Genomic DNA, 24,675 nt, shown 5'->3' on the forward strand with positions numbered 1-24,675 from the left:
AGAACACGGTGGAGGACCAATCCTCTGTGGCCCAGCCAGCTAAGTAACCTCCTGTTGAGCCCCGAGGTAACTCAATCACGATCTATTGACAAGTCGAACATCTGCGGAAAAAGCCAAACAAATAAAACTTGCTTATCTTCCTCATCAGTGTGGTCGCCGTGCGTGCTTTAACCATAAATCTTTCTGAAAATAATAACTGCAATCACACATTTGATCACAGGGTCAACCGTTAATACCAAAAACATTCATGCTATAAAGTACAGTAATCTGCGGGTTGGGCTGTCGGTGCACAGCAACACGACAGCATTTCTGTGGTCTGTGTGCTCGCATGTGCGCTCGTGTGTATTTATGCTATGCAAGTACGAGCATGCTTGCATCTGCATGCAAGAGTGTGTGTGTCTACCTGTGGGAGAGTGTATGTCTCTGTGTGTGTACTCAGTGGGCCCGTGGTCTTTGAGTGTGGACCTGAACCAGCCGTCTCCAGTTCTGTTTGCACAGGACATGCCTCAGGAAGCTAAGACAACTGTTCGTGTTTGCCCAGGCTTGCGAACCTCTCTTAATACACCCGACAGCTGCATTCTTCGACAGCGCAGACACTGTGTTTATCAGTGTTTTTATACATTTATCCTATGGAATCTGTTGGATCGCAGCATTCTCGCTGACCTTTTCTGAAGGAACACCCATCAGGAGGAGCCGCGAGGATTGCGGTGCCAGCCGATAAACCACATGGCATGTTGCAACTCCAACAAGCAAATTCTCTCTGCCTCTTACGTAGTCGAAAACTTTCCTGTACCTGAATCGGCTATCAGTCAAGAATTAATACGACAAAAAATGATTAAGTCAACAGTGGCGGTGATGAACGCTGTCTCCAGAATAAGCTGAGGATGAATTTATTTTGTTGGGTGATTTGGTGTCTTAACAGACTTAACTGAGGTTGATAGAAATACCCAGCGTAGAGTCGATCTGTCATGTCCACAGCTTGTCAAAACAGGCACTGTCTGACCTGTCAAGATGCCCCAAAATCGCCCTGACCCCTCTCCTCCACTCCTTCCTTTCCTTCGTGTTTCATTTCCTGCACCATGGTCTCACACCATTTCAGGTAAAGGCTTAGCTGTGAGAAAAAAAAGTCATGACAGTACCAAAACATGGGCTATAAAATACCATTCCCAGAGAGATGGAATGAAAAACAAATTGCTGGATGAACTGTGAGATCTTTGCAGAGTGGCTAGTGTGAAAGTGAGAGATGATGAGCTCCGTCTGTGCTTATTTGAAATGTTGATATGGTTTTCTCGTACAATCGTTACGCTAATTTATGTACCAAAGCCTGCTTTACACAAATCTGCCAAGGCCAAGAACTGCGCTCATAATCTCCAGCATCTAGAATAATCACTTTGTGGTCTATTTGTTTATGAATGAAATGGAGCAATTATCCTAATGAAGATCAGCTTTCTTGCTGGGGGAATTGCAGCATTTCAGCACAATGAAAATGTTTTGTCTTTGTTGCCTCCACGTTGGCATGCTGATACCTTAATCATAAAACAATAGGAACAACAAAATGTTACTGTATGATAATTAGGAACATGCAGTTCACAGTTGGGATTCTAAAACTGTTGCAAAAACACTGAACTACGCACTTCCTGACCCACAGTCTAAACCACATGCATGTGGATGCCGCTAAATGTCAGCAACAACAATAAGTTTGGTTGTTGGCCTTGGTGAACCAAAGACATCAAGTTGCATAACAGGTCACAGCTGTCTGAATGTTAATACTGACTTTGACATATTGTTATAATGAAAAAAGAGGCTTCCATACAACAAGTTTGGATGCATTGTCTTTGCTGTAAGTACCATATTTTAGTCCACTAAAGCATGCTACATGGTGCTCTTTTGTCTCTATGCTTTATGGAAATATAAAGGCCACAATCTGTAGAAATCAAAAGGAAACATGACTTAATACAACAAGGCCTCGGTACAACAAGGACTGAGTCAGGGGGTTGTATTTTTTTTCATATGCGGTGCTGATGGAAAGCAGATGAATCCGCTTTGAAATGCTACTGTAGCACAGTGAAATACAGTCTCTTCTCATCAGCAGACAGAGCAAAGAACAGGGCACAGAAATGGTTAAATAAATCAGATAAAGCAGATCCTTCTCTGTCGCTCTCTCTCATACACACACACACATACACACAAATTCCTTAGTGAAATCCATCAATCAACATTTCATGCAGTTTGGGTTTGAACCACACCAAATGCACTAAAACAATAAACGTCTGTCTTTCAAGTCGCTATCTGGACTGGAACACATCTGGTGGCAAGGCTCATTTTGGTTTCCACATCGTTGAATGACATTACAGACTCAATGGCGAGCTGAAAAATAAAGTACCCCTAAAAAAATCTTTCTCCATTTTCCCTCCATCTACAGCCCCCTTCTCTCTCTCTCTCTCCCTCTCTCTCTCGCTCTCTCTTTCTGTATCTTTATGCACACACCAAATCTACTTCCCCCTCCCTGCACTAACCAGCTAACCTCTCAAATGCTATTCCACCACCCCATCCCCCAACCAATCAAGAAGTGAATATAAAACAGCACAAGGAAACTGGGCTGCATGAGGAAAGCAGTAGAAGCAGGGGGGGCAGGCGGGGAGAGAGGGAGAGAGAGAGAGAGAGACAGCCAGTCAAGGCAATTGCTACTGAGAAACCAGTGGCCTCCTGAGGTGAAGACAGTTTAAAATGCTTTGGCACATTGGACTAGACTTTACACAAGCCACAAGTGTATGAAACACACACCCAACATCCAGCTGAGGAGCCAAGAGTCAGGCCAGACTGTAGCATTTGGGTTTCAAGGGGCGGCGACGATAATTAGGGTTAATGTGATTTAATGAGGGGCACGACTTGGACTCGGGCTGGGCTGCTTCGATTAGCAATCAACGTCAAAACCGGAATTACTCTGACATCTCGCGACGCGGCTGATGTGCTTCGCAGTAACTTACAGTTCGCCATGCGTGCCACCGAGCCTGGAAAACCTGCTATCAGTCTTACCCTAAAAGCAGTCTGGCGATTTCTTATAATAAACTCACTGGGTGATAGATTAGGGCGCGATAACAGCACAGAAATGATTTGGATAGCAGTAGTATATCACCAAATTATATTGGGAAGACTTTTAAAAAATGCACTGTCATGACTCAATTCTTGGTAGTTAATACAATCAATCATCAGCATAAATAGCCTGTTTCTACGGACCTTGGTGATTAAGTAGCTAACCAGGCAGGATAAACTATAGTATCTATTTTCAGCTATACATGACTTATGACCCTCTTAACACCTCTAGTAGCTCTGAGTCATGTCTGGTCGAGATTATAAAGTACAGAAAAGAGCGACGGGACTGCTGCAGAGCCTGGTTAAGGCTTTGTCACCTTCACTATCCTGTAGGTTAAACTATAGCCTATTGTGGTAAATCCCTGTTATGGACAGCTGTATCCCCCTTACTTGTTCTCCAAACAGACAATTGTCCTTAAAATACCCCCCATGAAATCCTCAGTAGGTGCAGCTATGGAATAGGAACTACACTATCATTGCTGTGGCAGCGCTGGGGGCTTTCTCCTGTGTTGAAACTATACAATAATGTAGCTGAACAAACATAAACCTATTACAAGGAAGGTTAAGCTCTGCATGTAACCGCTCAATCCGTGCAATTCAGTTGAAAAATGCACAGCATCTCTCGCTTTTTCTTTTGCGTTTTAAACGCGATCTAACAACAAAATCCTCGCAAACAGTCCACTCTCCTCCTACTGTAACGGTCTGTGCACACAACACAATCTAAGCCCCACTGCTCCGAGAGAATAACACTGTAGCTACTTATCATTAACTCAAAGACACAATCAGCCCCAGGCGATCCAGCTTCCCTCCATAACCTTTTGACATTGCTGCTGGGAAGGTAAATGAGAGAAGAAGTTAGACAGAGAGAGAGAGAGAGAGAGAGAGAAGGGGGGAGATGTGGGGAGACAGAAAGACTTGATTATGAATACTGCCAGGAAAAGTAACGTCACAAAAAAACACTGTTTAATGATCTTTTTGTAAATACAAAAAAATAACAATAACAAAAATGTCCATTTCATGCCTCCAAGATATGTTATCTACTATTTGCTCTGAGCTAACTGCCTGGAACTGCGTTAGAAAAATAAACTCTTTGATAGTTCCCACTTCCAGCCACTAAGATTGCATTTCTTTGCCCCTTTGGTGTGCATTTGAGCCATGCATGGGTTAACATTTTCCCAGTGAGAATGGTCGGGATATTGCAACTCGGACTGGCCAGTCAGCAGAATGTTATGAATGGGCACAATGAAAAACCCCAAGTCCAGGCTGCCGACCCAAGAATGCTTGCCTCCATGTAATTAACTTCTCTCTGTGTACAGAATGAGGTACTGCTGGAATAACTCTTCTTTTTCTGTTTCTATTACAGTCATGTTTTTGGAGAGAGAGAGAGAGAGAGAGAGAGAGAGAGAGAGAGAGAGAGAGAGAGAGAGAGAGAGAGAGAGAGAGAGAGAGAGAGAGAGAGAGAGAGAGAGAGAGAGAGAGAATTCAACATGGAAAATATTTTCGCCTGTCCATACTTTGAAGTATTCCGTGACTAATACAGTGATTTGGATAGTATTGGAAATGGAACGGACCACTTGAAAAGGGGTGGTACGTGCTCTGCAAAAGCGGGCCTCATTGCTCTTTGAGTGGACAAATGTCAGCTGCTTGTTACTTTCGCTCATGCAGTGATGTGGGGGAAAAAAAGGTATTACAAAGCAAAACTGAGAAAAATCTGCATCGACATATATGTAAATGAGGGTTATCTTGTTGAAGGATGTGTAATATATCTCGCCTCAAAGTATATCAGCAATTAGGCATGCACTGCATACAAACACGCATGCATGCGGTCCTTCATAAAACGCTGAAGTGCATGTAAATAACATACAGTAAGTTGGAACAGACTGCGACTATTGTAAAGAATAACATCTGCAAACCATTGGATTATAAACCTACAGTATAGCTAGCTACAGTATAATTACACGAGAGGCTCTCTCTTGGGCACTATGCTGTTAGAGGGAAGAGGGATGAGGAGAAAGTGGAACATCTACAGTAATCTATCCAACTTCATTTCACCGGAGTGATTCTGCCTGGGGGTATGCACAAGTCATAATGCATTTGACAAATAGTCTCCCACTAAAACAGGCATTTGCGAAGAAGTGGCCTTCAGCGCTGGTATACACAGCTGAGTGTACGCTGAACAAACAAGCCTCCCACTCAGCGAGGAAAGATACAGAGAGGCTTCAAAAAGATTAGGAGAAATCTTGGGCGAAAAGTAAAGATGACTCACAGTGATTGTGCAAGTGCAGGACAATGCAAGTTGGATGGAGTTGAGAAGAGCAACAGAGCCGTGGGGTTCTTAGCGAAACACAAATCGATGCTTTTTCTCATGTGTTGTTCTTTGCATTGTTCCGAAATGTGGATGCACAGGTTGTGTTATCAAGCACTTTAAAATGAAATGCAGACAAGCACAATGCCCCTTTTGTCTTACATAATCTTATTATCTCTTTGTGTTTTGATTATGAAGCACATTGTGGTTTGGAAAAAGCAAAACAAAGCATCACCTTTTGATTAAAACATCAGTGTTGCGTACATTCAGTTGCTCGTTTATTAGGCACACCTAACACTAATGCAATCAACAATCCTGCAATAAATCCCACCTTTATTAAGATTACAGCCTTGTTTTGTTTAAATTGTTTGAGAGAGGTGTTAATTCAGCTTTATGACTGCAGGATGGAGTGTGTGGTGCTGTTGAACTGTATTGTGTTATACTGGCAGGTGTTTCTAATATCTTGTTCACCTCATTTATAGGATCGGCTAAACTACAGAAACACCTCGGTGTATAATGCAGTAAAATGGAACCAAAGTTCAGCATTCATGAAGGTAGAATGTATACTGTAGTCGACTGCATTTCAACAAGTATCTCAACCTGGAAACTGATAGCTGACTTGTGGATGTTTATTCACTATTTACAAGCAAACTCTTACTAAATTCAAAGCTCAAACGCATTAACACATTTGTGGAATTCACTTTTTCTGTCAAAAGGATCCATATTCTTGCCATGCATCAATCAACCACCACTCTGACCGTAGTCAATCAGCTTGAACCGGTTTCAGTTTACACATTCTTAACGTTCCTCAATTATTAACCCCTTCAGGTAGAAAACAGGAATGAGTAAAGGTCCAGCTACTGTTTGTGCATGTACACTTATAGCCATTCTGACAAAGCTCAACAGTCACCCTCAGAAATAGACGTGTTGAGTTTGTACCACTAGAACAGGAAGCCATGGGCTTTTAAATATGGACTGTCCCACTTACTGTTATGCTCACTTCCTGGTTGCTGTGCTTTGTACTGTACTGTGATGCATAATCACACTGCTGACTTTCACACAAGCTATATATGTCCGTATATTCGGCCTGTTTTAAGTGTAAATTATGGTGATGAATCAACACCTTCCAGGAGGCCTCAATTGGGAGGGTTTGAGACTTTTGAGTCTGTTCATATCGCACTGCATACGTGTAGCTCTTGCACTAGAAATTATTCTATCTGGTTTTTATTCTTGTCAAAAAAGCTCCAAGTACAAATGAAATCCAGTGTAATGCAAAAATCTGTGACTTATAATCATCTTTCCAATTTCCTGTAAAATACACTCAGAAAACCACTCAAGTCATGGATGCAGTAGCTATAACTAACCCACTAATAACTGTGAAATGAAGGGGGAAAAAAGTTATTTTTATCATCTTTGCAAATTTGCAGGCGACGTAGCATTAGAGCACTGTGGCACTTCTGACACAGTGCTATTCCAGGAGGTCAACTCCATCCTGCTCCTGAAATGAAACTGCCTGAGAGATGAACTATTGCCAGAACGTCGCATAAAGCTCCTGTATCATTATTCAACAGTTATGTGTAGCAGCAGGACTACAGTACAGATAATGTGTCACTTTACATCTTAGTCACAGCTGTTACTTTAGTAATGACAATGTTATATGATTCTGTCCTTGAAACCCAAACCTGCTCCGTACCGGGCCAACAGCCTCGACGCTCGCTGAATCATGATAACTAGAAGGCTACAGTTCATTGTGTTAATGCTACAAGACCTGAGACTTAGCCTCAGTCGGAGGGAACCGGGTCCCACTGTGATCTTAAGTAAACATCTGCAGCTACCCTGTGCATTGCTATGTGTATGCATGTGCAAGACTTAACCACACATACACAGAAATACACACAGACACACACTTAATCGTGAATGTTGTAACTCTGTCATAGGGACAAAAATAATGCAGCAGCCCCGCTATTTGTGTCGTCATTTATAAACATGAGAATTGAAGGTGTAATTTGAGGTTAAGTTATAATCACTTTACGTTGGAGTTTTACAGTGTGTTTGGAGTCAAGGCAGAGCTTTGGATGATGTAAATAGTCATGCATTGTAATTCAAACCCCTCTGCAAGTGAGTGTTGTGTAACTGTGGGAGAGTGTGTGCATGTGTGTTGTACAAGTATACATGCAGGTGACTGTGTGTATGAACAGGGGAGATTAACAATTCAAATATTGTCCTGTGCTATAATGTTTCACTTTGTCATCAGCAAATGTTAACTGCCTGCTGGCTTCCCTCCAGGTGCTAAGGCAAGCAAACCTATTTGAATGGCTGCGGGTATAATGCGTCTTCTAGCTCTGCCCAGCAGTTACTGACAAATGTTTACACAAGTTTTACCTTGACCACAGGAAAATGAAACAAGCTTTACTTGCGACTTGTAATCTTGGGACTATTAGTTGGACATTTCTCATTTGTATATGCCAAGCTTTTTTCTCTCTCTCTCTCTCTGCAAAGCAAAGAGCGTGCACCGTGGTGTATACCACTTGGAAAGAGTGCAACAGTGAAAAGCTGATTTCTTTACAGCAGGCTCAATGACTGTCAACAGAAATATCAATAACTGCATAATTCAGGAAAGATGACAATTCAAAAAGGACTGAAGCAAACAAATACTGTCTCTCAAATAGAAGCATGTCAGAGATAATTAATTCATGGCACGTATTTACACTTCAGGTCATCAATAAAACTATCTGTAAATATACTAGTTCGTGCGCAAAAAACGCAATTCATTTGGCAACTTCTTGCAATTAATGTCTACACAAATGGCAGTACAAAAAAAACCTAAACCTTATTTTTCATTTTCTGGAATTTTAATTGCCATAGATGGTTGATTTTTTTTATATCGCTGATGAATTTCAATCCCTAAAAAGTTACTATGCGCGTAATGGTACGATTAGGTTTTTGCGCATAACGGTGTTGATGTCCAAACATGCAAGAATATCCCGGTGAATATTCTAAATGGAAATACTTTTGTCAAGCAATAAGGCAAAATAACACAAACAAATGAATATGCAGGCTCGTCAGTGGCACGGTGCATGTTACAAATACCCCAGACGCGTAAGATGCTGTCACTGTCACATTTCAAGGCAATCTTGATAATTGTCTATTACGTTAATTGCACACTGACCATTACCATGTGCGCAGTAGATAAGAGTGTGTGTGAGGTCCTAAACGTTTAAACCATACAATGAACAATTTGATGGTTATCAGGTAAAAAAGAAAAAAAAATCATGCACACATTCGCTGTTTGCCCAGTTTGGTTTGGAGAGAGCACTCTCCAGTTCATCCAGTGCGCCAGAGAGAGTGGTGCGCTCTAACTCTGCTCACAGGACGGTGCAGCGTCCCCACAGTTAATTCACATTAACACATTAACAGATTGCAATTAAAGGAAGCCCCACGTGCACCGAGGAAAGAGCAGGTGTCATTTTCAGCGCCGCAGCAGCATCAGATCTGCAGCAAAGTTCCGAGATAATTCAGACTCGCGTCACTCATTTCATCCCGAGGGAACCAAAAGTGCACCAAGTCTCCAACACATTTGTAGCTCATCATGTGCAGCCCGCATGTAAGAGTCACCATGTGAAATCAACGCACTTCTGCGCGCTTGCATCATCTCACTGACTGGAAAGTACAGAGAAAATGTGTTTACCTTGTTGGAATGGTAATAGTCCAAACCGGAGTCAGTCGGTAACGTACATGAACCCACGCTTGAAGGGGGAGCTGGATAAAATCTGACGTCCATCTCAGAGTCCGCAAGACTGACGGCATGAAAGCGTAGCTCCAAAAAAACCTGTGCGACTTCTCTCTCCCTCTCTTTCTCTCTCTCTCCTGCACGCGCACACACACAAACACGGGTCTTTCTCTCCCTCTCTGTTTCTCTTGTGTTTCAAAATCGAGCCAAAAAAGTACAAGAAGAAGAAGAGCACAGCGTCTCTCCAGAGGTTCGAGTCTTTTAAATCCGTCCTACAGCTACTTGAGCACTATCTGTTCATTCGGCACGGTGATGCTCTGATATAACATCCCTATAAAGTTCACTTGGAGAGACGGGAGAAAGAGGGCAGGGGCAGCTTCCCGCCTCAGTAATCTCAGTAACTAAAGAAGCAGTGCGCTCGGTGAAGTTGCCTGACAGCGAGCCGAGCCGGACGTGTTGCAGGTAAAGATGCGGGAATGATCTTGTCGACGTTTTTTTTTCTCTCTCTCCCAAAACGCCCGCTCTCCGTTCCTGATTTCCAGACGCGCTGTAGCTTTGTCATGTGGAAGCGCTCTGATCCATCCATGCGTTCCCGTCCACTCAGCCACTGCTAGGCTGCGACCTCTACCGGCCAGAGGGAGGAGAGGCGAGGAGAGGGTCAGTGGGGCAGGGAGGGATGGACGGAGGGGAGCAGAACGAAGCTTCTCTTCTTCTTTTTTTAAACAAAGAAAAAAAAACGGAGTTTAAGTTACCACCTCGGTTGGCTGGGATAGAGGTTGTCTTTACGCGCAGTGATCGAACGCTATCTCGAGTTGATTAAACACTGGTCTGTGTCAAATCGGGCCTGATTTAAAGATCTGTGGACAAATTGTTTGTGTCGAACTTGTTTTCTGCAAATTAACTCTGATGGTGTGCCATCAAGATCCCTCTGAATTCATTAAATCGATCATTAGTCTCATGTGGCAGCTGCTCTTCCCTAAACTGCAACAAAAACTGGTGATGCAGATGAAGTTTATCATTGTGTCTTCACTAGTCAGAGTAACATTGGCACACGATTAAAGTGCATCAATGGAAGTAGGTAAACATATAATTAGATTGCACTGAAGAAAATGCACGTGTCAAAAATACTACCCTACTTATATTATGTTATGTTATATTGTATTATATTATAAAAAGAACAGTTTTCTATTGTTCCTCATATGTTTGGCATCTTTCGCTGTCAGAGATGAGGAAAAAAAGCAATGCTTGTTTCTCTAACTGTTGTGGATCTGTTAGTATTATAAGGAGTACTTCAAGACTGTCCTTCCTCACTTCAGTAAATCGACTTCTTTTCTCTCTCTTTTTTACATTCAGCCACAGATCTTCAACTACATGGTGCTTATTGCTACATTTACATGAGAAAACAAATCAATCAAGTCACAAATGAAGTGTCTCTGAAGATTACAAAACAGTATATTGATTGAATGTATGCATGTAGCATTATGTGGAAATGTGTATAAAACACGCTTAAGAATTAAAAACACCTCGGTGAGTAGTGCAGGAGTTAATATCATTTCATACACTTTCAGAGCCGATACATAAGCAGACATAGTAATTGTTATATGCAGTCGTGATATGCCACCCAAGAAAATAGTTTGAAATCTCTGCATTAATTGGTATCTCACAAAAATGCAGACTAGAAAATCTCACCGTGGAAATGTATGAAGCTTCTGAGGTTCTCATTGTCACATTTGTGTTCTGCTTCTCTGGTAATATGAATGTCTACTGACACACATACGCCTCCGCTGAATATTCGGAGTGACACATCGCGTCGGTAAAGAATAAGACTGCAGACTGCAGACAAGAATAAGGCTAAATACATATGTAGTGTTTACTTCTCATACAGCCAGTAAAATATGATCTCCAGGTGGTGAGCGTTGTAAAGCAACACAAAGGGTTTAAAAGCAAAGGTGGAAATACAAACTATATTTTTTATAAATGCACAAATTTGTGTTTTCTGACCATTTTTTAAGGCCATACATTTTGATTATTTATATCACTTTGATACCATTTGTTGCTATGTATAATTCTGGCATCAGTCAGAGTGCAGAGTTCATGCTAAGCTGTCTTTGATAAACAGTTTCACTTACTTCACCACATCGCTGCCTGCAGCCAATTTGGAAATGCACTTCTTTTTTTCTTTACTTTATTTTGATGCCTGTCTGCTAGCCAGTAGGCACTGGAATACAGACTGAGAGTAGACACACTGATCATACGCACTGCTACTGAGCTCCAGTTATGACCCTTACATTCATACAGACATTTACACGCACCTGGACAAATGCAAAATGTACTTACACAGCGGCCAACACAACAGGATGTGTACTCACAGAACAATGTCCAACCACAGCTTCAGTTACATACAGAGAGGGAAAATAACCTCGCTCACAGCCAGATGTGTATCACACTGCTTTTAAGAATGGGGTGGAGTGGTGTTATGTACTCACTCATATATGCCTTTTAGGTGTTTTTGTGAGGCAGAGCTACATGTAAGTCATGCGTTTCTGGCAAAAGTGTGCATTTCTTTTCTGTGCTTTTGGTGTGGGAGTTTTTGAATGAGTGTTAGACTGCGCTTGTGTGAACCAAGTCTTCCATTGTCATCCCAGTGGGTGACTTGTTGGCCCCCTCAGGACTGTGCCTATGTCCATGTAGCTATTACACGGCATGGTGGCTCCGGCCCTGGGGTGCGAGCCTGCTTTAATACCAGGCACAGATGGGTCGCACCACGGGCTTGCTGTTGCGGTCTGCCATCGTCTGCCAGCTCAGGCTGTCCTGACTCCAAGCTCATAAGGTTAACTGTCACAAGGCTACTGGTTTCTCCTCATTCTGTACCTCTGTCTGTCTGATTCCTCTCCGTCCGTCTCTCACTTTCTCTCTCTCTGCCACTTGTTCACTCAGTCTTTCTCTGTGACTGTTACGCCAGAAGATACAGTGCACTGGGGTATCTGGCACAAGTGGACACATGGCTTCATTGGAAAGGAATGTGTGTTTTTTTGCGTACGTGTGTGTGTGTGTGTGTGTGTGTGTGTGTGTGTGTGTGTGTGTGTGTGTGTGTGTGTGTGTGTGTGTGTGTGTGTGTGTGTGTGTGTTGAACCCCTGCGTAACATTGGCCAGACAGAGAGGGAATCTTGCCATAGAGAAGGAAAATGGGTGATTAAGAAAGGAGGTGGTGGAAGAAACTGGGTAAATGGAAAAGAGTAAAATGACAGAAGGATGCTGGTAAAGAAGATTGAGACGAGGTGGAATTAGCTGTGGGATGGAGGGGTGTAGAAAGTAGCGACTCAGACTCATGTCATATGTATGTAAAGTGGAGACAGGATACAGGACGGGAGCACAGTCACATAAACCTTAACGTTCAAGAATTAATTCTTTCCGACGCAGGATGCAAATCATAGCATTTGGTGTACCACTTTGAAAATACGCTCATCCATTCAGAGGAATAGTGGAACAAACACTTTTTATTGCCACGCTAAGAGCTCTCGCTAGCATCAGGAAATGAGGGGAAAATATAAAACATTATTTTCCATTAAGGGTTATAACCCTGTAGCTACTTAGATGATGCCAGCAGTACTGGTTTTATAACTTCATCCGAGCTTAAGTGATTTTACTTTTCAGAAATTGATAACTAATTTCCCATATGTGGAAAGATAACTTTTAGAAGGAACTCATTAATGTTCACTTGTGTACACTTTCTGTTTGTACACAAGCAATCAGCTTCACAGGAAAAAAAACATCTGTTTTTTTTATATTTATTACAATTTCACTTTAGAAGGAAACGTTTACTGATAAGTGGCATAATACAAAGACAAAATCATTTTATTCCCTTTTTACTCTGCTTGAGATCTGAGATCTCCCTCCAGGCTTTCGACTGGGCTGTTAATTCTTCTTCCAGACACTAATGTTCACTGATTACCCCCAGTTGCTGTTTTTGCTACTGCTTTAGCAAATGTTTGGATAACATATATTGCAAGATTCCATTAGCTTTAAAATAAAAAATAAAAAACACCAATTTATGCTGCAGTTGTTAATTGTGCTCAAAATTGATTGTGACGAATATAAAAGTCACTATCACAAAAATATATTCTTGTATATTCTGTTTAGAATTACAACGCTTTACCAATATAAGAAAAAGAAGAAAAAAGCAAGTAGACAGTTCAGCCCTACTTTACTTTAACACATAGTTCACCCACAAAGTCGTGAGACCTCAGAAAGAAGATACAAAATCTCGTAGGCAATGTCCTGATGACACATTTGAGAAAGAGACACATTTGGGTCTGAAAAGTGAGGCAGATGAAGAAGTGTCTTAAACCTGCATTCTCTCTAATGGCCAACAGGGGGAGCTTCACTGGCTGCAGGGGGAAAAAAAGTAATTGTCCAGAAGTCTATGAAAAATTTGATCCACTTCTCACTCGGTTTACTTGCTCAGAAAACATTTTCCCAATGAGTATATGGTGTCATTCACTAGTTTCCTGTTTTCTTTGATAAAGCATGCAAAGCTATGTTCATCTTTTGTCTACAGTTTAAGACTCTACTAGATTCTAAATAATAGATTCTGTAACTGAATGCAGTCTGTGCAGCCTGAAACACACAGTGTATGTTTTAGAGAGGTTCTTTTCCAAGGATGTATTGTTAGTTAACTGCATTATTTATCAGGGCATCCAAACTAATTGACCATACAGGCTGTTTCTACCTGACCTCTAAGATAATCCAGTGCTACCTAGGGGTGGAAGGAGATACACCAGATTGAAACTACTGAAAACCAAACTGTCACTTGTCTCATTTTTTTGTGGTTTGTTGAGGTTTAAGGACGAAAACAGTTTGGTTATGCGTAAGGATAAGATCAAGGTTTGACTTAAAATATGCATTTTGTTCAGGACAGAGATCTTTGTCATCATGTGTTAAAATAATATATACGCATATAAACATTTTTTAAAGCATTTGTGTCCATCAGCAGCCTCAGACACTGTATCTAAAAGGTTGTATTGTACACTAAAGTCAGTATTTCTTAAGTGGTCTCCTCCTCCACATGAGAGAATACACATTAGCCTACTCTCTCATCTGTAACAAATAAGAGAGTTATGCAAGTGTTATTTAACGTCACTATAATAAGAGCTTCAGCTCCACACTAGTTATGGGAAGTGAAGCTGTCAAGGTGCAATTTCATCAGACACCAGGACTTTTGTTGTCGGTCATTCTGAGTAAAATATTAATGCCTATTCTTTTGAGAAATAGGTCAAAGCGTTCACTTTCAGAAATTACCCTCAGAACTTTTGTAGGTCAGAGACTTTCTTCACTGCAATCCGAAGAGAACAAGGTTATTTTCTATTTTTCATTTGCACCAAGTTATTCTGCTTTTGACCCAAATTTAAGCCACTAAAAGATGCTACCTTTCTCTGTGATTTAATTTAGCACTTATGTAAATATTGTAACAACACTGCCTCGGTCCACTGGCAGCAATTCCATATAAGGTTGTCCTGAGTCCAGCAAATAGCAAAGTAATGGTAAACAGGAAATAGTTCAATAGGTCCATTAAGCCGAGAGATGACTCATTAATGACCAAAATTTATACAGAAACACACACTGTTTTTGCAGTGTTACACATAAGCAGCGTATTTGTGCGGGGGGAAAAATCAGACCAATGGAAACTGATTATGCTAAAAAGATTCACCTTTGCTTTGATTTGTGTCATTTGTGTTCTGCGAATCACTTTGTTATAGAGCAGCTTGTGAAAATGCTCTGTAAATGCCTTTATAAATGACTTTGCCTTTGACATTGCTTCTCATACAATGAATTTCCCTTCATGTCAATTTAAGCTACATCAGACTGGTACTGAGGTGCTTAATTTTCCACTTTCACATCTCTGCTCAACGCAAGCTACATAATGAAAAACCATTCAGGTCAGTAAGTTTGGTTTTATCCCTGCAACCATGCACATAAAATGATTTTAGTTTATCTGTTCAAAAAGCATGGGACGGTGATCGTGAATGGAAGACAAGAAAGTGATTTTCGTTGGGCCTTTAGCAAACAACGGTTAAGACAATGGAAATTATGACATGGCAGAGTTTGGTGGGGTATGATTCTGGGAAACAAGGCATCATTACTGCTCCAGACGCAACATGTACATTTCCTAGATTGCCTAAAACTGACACACTGACCACAACATTACAAAGGACTCCATTCTTGTCTCAGGGTGTTTTAATGCCCACAGATGGATTGCTTTTGCTCCCCTATGACATGAAACGACAATACACCTATAGCTAAGAACAATAAGAGAGATTCGCAAACATTATGTGGCAGAGCAACAACTCAATTAAAACCTCCAAAATCAACTGTAATGTATATCAGTTCCAGAATGACAACAATTACGTGCCACAGAACGCTTTGCAGAATTTGCACTTCTTTTTCAACCGAAGCACAGTTGAGTTTTGTATCAAAGCTTGTGTGAATAAATTCAGTGTGAGGCCGTGGCAGGCGCACCACAAAGGGCTGTTCAATGGTGAACCTTTGCTAACCTTTTCTAGCCACTGACATTCAATAATGAGACTATGTTGTCTCTTGTTCCTTTGGACAATCGTCCATTGAAACAACTGCCATTCATGGAGTCAGCTCCACCCTCTGCATGACCCTTGTCCGTACTAGTAATTAGCTGCTGTTGCATTTCCACCAGATGCAAACCAACCACATACAATATTTACTATTCATATAGAGATGCATGGGATTTTATTAGATTATATATCATTTCTTACAGCATTGTCAGGTTTAATGTGTATGCTCTGATTTGGTTTTGCTTCACAAACCACTGAATGCAAATAAATGGATTATAGATACAATTAATTTGACTTTGATTCTAGCAGAGGTAGATACCACTATACATGTGCTTAATGCAAAATGAAGATTTTTTGTTGTTATTTTAGCTTTTAATCCAGAACGTGTTATTTTCCCTCATGTTTTCACAGCTCCATCATCCCCTCATCCTCCCATTCCGCTGTGGAATAAACCCTCCTCTTCATCATCCTCTCATTGCCCGACCTTCTACTTATGTTGCACATGAGAAATGAGAGGGGGATGGGAGGGAAGATGAATGAAATAGGGAGTGGGGAATGAAAGGGAGGAGGGGGGGGTGGTGGTGGTGGAGGGAAAGAAGAGAGCAAGATTGGGAAAAATGCCCTTTGACTGGATTTAAAAGTCTGTGGCATTTCATTTTCAGAGAGAGGGGAGCTTCATCTCCTTCAGATCCTTTAAGGGCCAACCTAATTGATTAATGTTTCCATCTCATTGAGAAGGGGGTGGCGAGGAGGAGGTGGTGGTGGTGGTGTTGGGGGGGGGCATTTGAAGCTTAACCGGAGCCTTTCACATTCCCAGGTCTTAAAACAGGACCACCACAAAGAGAGATGATGACAGAATGAAAGACAGAGTGATGAAACCAGGTCTAAAATTCCAGCAGATGAGTAAAATATGTTGAAGGTCGAAATTGTTTCAACAATGCTCTGAACAGAGAGGGACAGAGCCACGTCTCAACCGCCGCTATAAGATCTCCCAGTAATGAAATAATGTGCATAGTTCTAGCAACCAGGTATTCAGCTTTCAAAGAGGCTGTTTAGGTTTTCTGCACCTGTCACGAGGAGCCAGCAGCAGGCACTTAATATGATTGCAGAATCTAATGTAAGAAAATCCATTGCCTTTCCATTGAAAGTGAAGTCTGAGAGAAACTACATGCTGGTGACATTAAATCTGTGGTCGAACGGGAAAATGCGTGTTTGTATTTCGATAATTTAGTGCTTTGAACAGGTGATGCTTTCCCCAGATTATTTTATTTTTCAGATCACGACACATGATACGTAAAGTCTTACGCTAATTTCAAGCTTTCTCTGCCTGAGAAGTGAGGTCAGAGCAACACAAAGCTGATCATGGCTGAATCGAAGGAATGGAAATTAATAACATCACAGCTCTGTACGCTCAGGTGTAAGCTGACCAGCCTGGTGCGGTTGGAAATCTCAAAGATCACTGGCGGAAAGTGTATCATGATTGCTTGCCCTTTGCATGTTTTTGACAGCAACATGAAAATATTTATATATCGAAGACTCTGTGGGCATTTCCAATCACACAACAAAACCAGTGGAGAGAAGCCAAAAACAGGAGTGACCTTTACCCAACATGGTATATTAAATATGAAAGGTCAGCTTGCATGGTGGGGGAGGGTGGCAGAGAAGTCTAGCACATAGCAGACACAGACAAAATACTGTAATATCTATCAGGCAAATCCCCGTGCTGCCTTCAGAGGTCATTTGAATGTGAAGGATGTTGAGGCAAGAGGGAAGCAAAGATACATAGTTCACAGTCCTTCTGCTGTGGTTGAATTTGAGACATGCTGCTCTGCATTGTGTTGGCAGTTTTTTTTTAATTAGTTTTTTTATATAAACCTTTTTAATCCTGCAGCTCTCAAAGCTGATGTTAACATCTGTTCCACTTCCTCCATCGAAAATATTGTAATTTAATATAATTTGTGGTTATTTGTTAACTTAAAAAATGCAGACTTCACAATAACAGCCATACAAATGATTTCTATTCACTGTAATTAAGGCTCCGTTTTATAATTCAAATGTCCTCTGAAACTGGAGTCAACTATTTTGCTGCCAATCACTCTGCTCATCACTGAAAGCTCGCAGCGACAAAACAAAACAAAATTGTTACCCTTCATGCATGCGTCTGCTTTTCACTCTGCCTAAATTAATGCACAATCAATAGTTTTGACAAGAGTGAGACATCTGCGGCTTCATTAATACACCATTTAGCATTAGTTTTAATACTATATCTGTAAATAAAAATGATCACATAGCATTTTCTAACATGACATGCAGAGGGGGATATATGTATCTGTCACGGGGGGAAAGATTGCCCATCAGTTCCAATTCATTTCAGCATTGGTATGTTTTTTGATTTGATTGCTTTTAAATTAAGTTTGATCTGAAAAACGGCATAGTCATCAATTTTATTTGGGTTAGGTATTATCTGAAAAAACATTGCTTTCAAACTCACGAATCCAATCCAAATGCATTAAGTTTATTAAAACATTTGAATGTTTGAAAAGGGAGTATTTGCTTTGAAAAATGGCATGTTTGAGCAGATACTGACACATTGTAAGTTCCTCCATTCATTGGTTTTCATCCATCAACCTTCTTCTGAGATACTGTTTATCAAACATGCCAAATGGTTTTTACCCATCGCTTGTCCCATTCACAAAGTCATTGTGTTACCAAGTCATGGCAACAGTAAAACAATAGTGGACAATTACCAAATGGATTTCATTATGTACTTTATACTTATACACTATTGACATCCCTCTGAATAGTAATGGGAGTGGGAAGACACATTCTCATGGTGTCACACTATGTATTTAAGGAAGCTTGTGTGTGGAAGCTGATCACTCAGTGTAAACAAACACACTGCTACTAAACATATGTAGCTAAAGCTAATGCTCCAAATGAGATCGAAGCGCTTTAGTTCCTCTGCACAAACTATTGACCTTCTTCTCCTTTTCTTTGTAGGCTGCATTGTTCAAAACACCTGAAGGTCAGCTCAAACTTCCACCTCATCACCAAATAAGATTCTAGCATCCCAAAGCCCAAAACCGATGGTACATTCAGGTGGTTCTTGTCACATTTTAACGTCCAGTAGCTCTACAGCTTTGAATAAGCTGACAAAGCACAAGTGGAAGACTGGGGCAAGTTTCACAATACCAAAGGTTAAAGGAGCAGTTAGGATGTTTCTCAATCTTATTATAAACAACTGACAAAAATACTGCACCAGATAAATTGTAAACAACATCCAAGATAAAGATCTTCATGTCCAAGCTGCTTCTAAGAACCACTGTGTTTATGCCTGGTTTCCATTATTTACAGTATTTGCTGCAGGATCGTTTTCATTGGTCCTGTTCATGTGACAGTATGAGAACCATCTGAAGCAAAATGCCATGTAAATACACCACAGTTACATGACAAGGATCAGCTGAACATTCAAGTGTGGGATAGTGAGGGCTTTGCTGAGCCATTATAATAATATCTGGGCGAGATCCTGCTCAGGAACTGGCATACGCTGGTAATTGTTTCCATCATGATCATTGGAAGCTTACAGGAAGAAAAGAACTTGCTGCTTGCAGTAGGAACTTATTGGATACAGAAAGGAAATAAGTGTTATTAGATATATAAAAGAGGAGGATCAGTAGGGCACAGATAGATTAACTAAAACTCCATAAACATTAAGAAGTGTAGTTTTGATTTTCCAGCATTACTGAATATTACAGCGCTAAAAAAATTAATCGAAATGAAGCATTCACTGATGTTCAAAAGGGCTTGGTAAGTTGCTTTCATAAACGGATTGGCCATCTGGAGAGCCTGGAGTATTCCTGGTGGCTAGTCGACCTGAGGGTCAGGCAGCAAGCCAAGCAAGGCTGATACAAAAAGATTTTAAAACGTCCCAGACTGTAGCCTGATCTGACAGCTAGAGAGGGACAGGGGTGGGAGGCGGAAATATGAGGAGAAAAAAACACATCAGACTTACAGTGTTAAGAAAATTCCAGTTAAGTGCCACAAAATGATTTATTTAAAGTGTATGGTGGAAGCACAAGAAATGCCATTAGTGCAACAAGTGTTAGTTCTGTTAACATCAACTTCTCATAAAGCGCATTAATGTTCACACTTCACACAGTAACACTGACACACATAAACCGCCCCAGAAAACCTCTTAAATATGACCAAAATACATTTTTAGAGATTCTATTAAAAATCCATAGAGGTTGAGGGTTGAAGTAGAACATCTTTAATGAGTAAATTGATTTAAAACGCAACAATAAAAAGTGTTGTTTTGGCTACTCGGAGGCTGAAGATCTCCACATCAATATGAAAAATATCAATCTCTGACATATTAGTGCCTACTAAAATTGCTCATGTGCCATGTGTACACTTCCTAATTATACTGTCCGGTTTTGTTCTTGCACTACAAGTTTTACTGAAACTAAGTTGTAGGATTTTGAGTCCAAAACAAACTGAGAGCTATATTCTGTCTCATCTGACAACATTTTTAGCTCCTATGCATTGTTCACAGAATGGGAAGTACAGAAAACCTGTTATTCCAACATGGTCATGGTCAAGGTCAAGGTTCACTTTATTGTCTCCCATAGGAACAATTTGTCTTAGACAAAGGCAAAAGCAAGCTGCACTGCAACACATAAAACAGAACACATGCTACTAAAAACACATAAAATACGTGACATATAACAAATAAGTTAAATTAAGTTAAAATGCCATGAAGAGGCACCTATCTGTTCATTAATGAGCTTGATTGAGAGAGGGATAAAAGAACGTTTAAAACGGTTGAGCCTGCACAGCGGGACTTTGTACCTTCTGCCTGAATTCAACATAAGATACTCTGGAAATGGGGCATGTGATGAGTCCAAAGGAATACTGTTAGCCTTCTGATGGTGTCCTGTATAAATAAGTCTTGCAGAATGAGTGGAGCAGGCGTACCCATGATCTTACTCGCCATCTTCACCATGTTATGAATCTGAGTTTTTGATTTGACTGTCAGTGCCCCAAACCAGCAGGTGATCCTGTACCTAAGCATGGACTCAGTGGCTGCACAGTAAAACATCAACACGTGGGAGTGGTTTATTCCACAGTGTTAATATTGAAGTCGCACTGTTGAAATATCCGATGTCACATACTGTAACTGGAAAGGCTTGTTTACAAAGAAACTACACACAAATGAATAGCATCTATCATCTTTCTGAATTTGCTGAATTGACTCTATTAGTACTAAAATCAATTCTTTGGATGATCCACAGCTGTTTTCATCAACAACACCATGACCACAACATTGCTTCTTCTTGCCACCTAGGTCTTACCTATTGATACATTTTGACTAAAGACAATCTAAGTCCACTTATGTACCGGGTCTTCACCAATAAAAACACCAAACTTCATCTAGATTAGATCAGATCTAATCAGGGGTTGTGTTGCTGAATGATGTGTTCGGATTCATAGCCAGACTCAGTCTACTCGTATCTTCCTTACAAAAAAGATCTGCCCTATGCTTAACCCCTTCCCCCTGTACTCTCAGTTGTATGAATCTGAGTAAAGTCTTCAGGTTATGTAATGCCAAGGCAACATTCCAACCACTCAAGCATTCACCACTGACAGGTTTATCTAACTGTATCATAGTGTGCTTTAAAGGAAGGCGGCGTTTTTGCAGAAACTACATTTTTACAAATTATTAGGGCAAATTCTGCAGACATTTAATCTCTCCCTGTAGTTCTTTCTGTGAGTGACAAAAGAACAAGCAGCCATCAAGCGCTGCAGTCATCAAAGGACTTTTTATTCCTTTTGTGGGGACTTGGAAACATTAATTATGAACATCTGAAATAAAGCATATCTCCATTTTTTCTCTCTCTCTCTTTCTCTCTCTCTCTGCATCTCTCTTGTGACAGGCAACATTTCCAAACTGCGGTACATCGCATTAATTGTGGCGACACCATCACTTTAGAGAGGCTAATCTCATGCATGCAGCATAATCAAGGATACGTTCTCGCAGCTTCTCTGAGAGCAATTTCCATCAGCACAAAAGATGTATCTTGGATTTTTAGATAAGTGAAAAGAGGAGAGGATCTACAGATTTATACCATCTTGTAAAGTTACATAAGCCACTCTAGGCCCATGACATACTTAAATAAGCAAGGTTATGTAACGGCTCCATAACTGCACTTTACCATTGAGTTGCAAAGCAAATTAAGTAGGTGCACAGGAATTTACAAGTGAAGTAAAACATTGTACCAGATTCCTGCTTTTGTTCTCGGTGTGCATTAAGCAGTGTTTTCACATAAAAAATAAAGGTACAGCTGTAAAGTATTTCCCCCCACTGCTGGTGAGTCACAGGAAGTTAAAGGGAAAAGTGAAAAAATAAGTCAAAGCTGCACAAACAGAGCATGCACATGCACAGGCACACGCACACACACCATGTTTCTGCTCGGCGTGCCTGTGTGAGAAAGACACAGACAGATGCGACTGCCTGTGTTGTGTACCCATCTATTAAAAGAGAAAGGGGTGTGGCTGTGAGTGCTGGAAGAAGTTATTTATCACTATCCTGTGTAACTGTGCGCCCTTATAAATTCAGAAAAGCGACTGTTATGAGTAAAGCCTTTCATGGAGTCATTAATATTTGACAGAAAACATGGCTTTTTACCAGACAAACATTTTTACCATTTCTTTTCTCTGCTCAGATGTGAGGCCTCGTGTCACGCTGCATTACAGGGTTTTGCTTTTATCTCGCTTCATTCTATTACCGCACCAGCCGCACACCTCCAGAGTTAGCCGTTCTCGACCCCTGAGATTGCGAATTAAAATTTCTACTTGTGTTAAAAAACAAAAGCATTCTGTCACCTTCCTCAGTCGTAAACGTGTCCTCTACTTCTATTATCACAGCCTTTACCGGGACACCTCAATTATTCCAAACATCTGTTTCATTATCATTAATTTGCCATTGCAGTGTCTGTCATTTTGTGTATTCCCACTCATACTTGATGAACATGGAAGTAGTGCTGAAAACAGACGCAATCAAGTGAATAACAGCTTTGCAAGGGAACATTCCCTGATGAAAAAATGTAAACAGGCTGCTCTGTGTGTATTTTGTAGACACATCACTTCTACTTGGATTCACATAGGACCTACATTTTATATACAGCATCAGCGTGGAAATGATTAGTTGAAGCATCAGTTAGGTTTAGATAGGCAAAAAAAAAAAAAAAAAAGTATGGCAAATGTAGTCAAATGTGCCCACTCATTTGATGACTGATGAATCATTTTAGTCAAGTAAAATGACAAGCTGTCTCCGGGTTAGCTTCTCGAAGGCTTTGCTTCTTTTTTTTTGTAATATCTGATAGTATATTTGGGACCCACACTGACACAAGGAATCACACATCATTTTGTAAGTTAATAGGCATTACTACTTGGTTTGTATGAAAATGGATTACAGACTGCGCATCTGTACTATAACCATTTGAAATGGTATCATTGATCATTTTCTATAAGCCTGTGCTGGTTTTATACTGTTGACTGTGTGTGAAATTCTCAGCTTTGCCGTGCGTTATGAATCCATAAAGCACTGATGTTTTAGTCATAGTCAGGATGTTAAATTATGTAGTCAGAGTTAACAATTGTACCAGAGAACTTGTGTTTTCTGCAGGTAAAAACTGGTCTGAGAAGTCCAATGAATGGCGGCAGTTCAAAGGCTGTGACTCTTCACAGTTGCAATAATTTTTTGGCTTATTTGTGAGTCAGTCCTGTTGCTGTCATCAGAAGGGAACAACCCTGTTTCTATGGCAATCACAACTGGCCGCTTAATCGACGTTGTTACATCCGTCCTTTTTTCAGATCTGGTAAAAAGTAGTCTGACTCACCAGATACAGATTGCAGGTATAAACCTCCCATTGGCCTAGCATTTTCACTTGCATTCTACCACCCTTTCCACTACCTACATGTCACCGTTTTCAAAATCCCCTTTGCTGTGGGAAACGACAACAACACCAAAACACGCTGGGCTAGCAACCTACCACACTGAAACTTTCAGGTTTTTGGATCATGCAGTAAGGCAGCCTTCTGGTTCTTTAGTGAAGCAGCCATTTAAATGACAGGGTTCACCTCCCCGCTGCAAATGTTTCACAATACCTCTGTCACCTTCGCTCAATACGACTGTGATTGTCTGAAAGAAATACAAACAAGCCAGAGTTTTCTTTACCCCTGTGTTAGAATAATAATGAAGTGTAGTCAGATCATTCTGTTCTGCACTATGGAATGACTAATAGGCATGCAAACCAAAGTTTTTTTTGTATCTGCCACCCAAATGTTCTTGTTAATAAGCTAGCCACTATGCCCAGTGTTTGAGGCTAAAGTGTTGCTAGGATAGGGTTTTAAGCAGAACTCAGATTCAAGTTAGACCAACGGTTCAGTGTTTTTATTTTTTTATTTCTACTTTTAGATTTAATGTATTTCTTTAATGGTTTTGTTGCTCTCTTATGACTCCTATTTAAAACTGAAGTGTGCCTCTGGAGTTCACTTTCCAAATTCTAAGATAAACCAGCATCCCCTACAGGGATTTCTTGTTAAAAACTGCATTTTTTTGAGATTTTAAGTGAAAAGGTAGCTAACAGACTGATGATCCAGAGCCATAATTTAAAACTTCACTTACTCAGCCACACTTTAACATTTGTGCTCCTTACAGCACTTTCATTTGAACCTCAACCTAATTCAGTTTCTACACTTGAAACTCCAGCTCATTTCAGAACTTCCATGTTGAATACTAATTCAAGACTGTTCTCCCATAAAGCAACTCATGATCTATGGTAGTGTTTAATTACATGTCATTGTAGTCCATCCATTATCTTAGGGTCTGGAGCTGGAATCTATGCCGGCTGACTGACTTAGGGCGAAGGCAGGGACACCTGGACAGGTCACTATTCTAT

At 40.6% G+C, this 24,675-nt stretch overlaps 1 protein-coding gene across 1 annotated transcript in view; it reads right to left on the reverse strand.

The window, feature by feature from the left end:
* Positions 1-9,742, reverse strand: part of tox2 (TOX high mobility group box family member 2) — a 93,465-nt gene extending 83,723 nt beyond the window's left edge. Inside the window, 1 exon segment of the mRNA XM_022200989.2 lies at positions 9,087-9,742. Within this exon segment, the coding sequence (XP_022056681.2) occupies positions 9,087-9,179 (93 nt within the window). The 5' untranslated portion in view covers positions 9,180-9,742.
* Between the last annotated feature and the right edge of the window lie 14,933 nt (positions 9,743-24,675).

The sequence above is a fragment of the Acanthochromis polyacanthus genome, chromosome 5 (genome assembly GCF_021347895.1).
Source record: "Acanthochromis polyacanthus isolate Apoly-LR-REF ecotype Palm Island chromosome 5, KAUST_Apoly_ChrSc, whole genome shotgun sequence".
NCBI classification, from domain to species: Eukaryota; Metazoa; Chordata; class Actinopteri; family Pomacentridae; genus Acanthochromis; species Acanthochromis polyacanthus.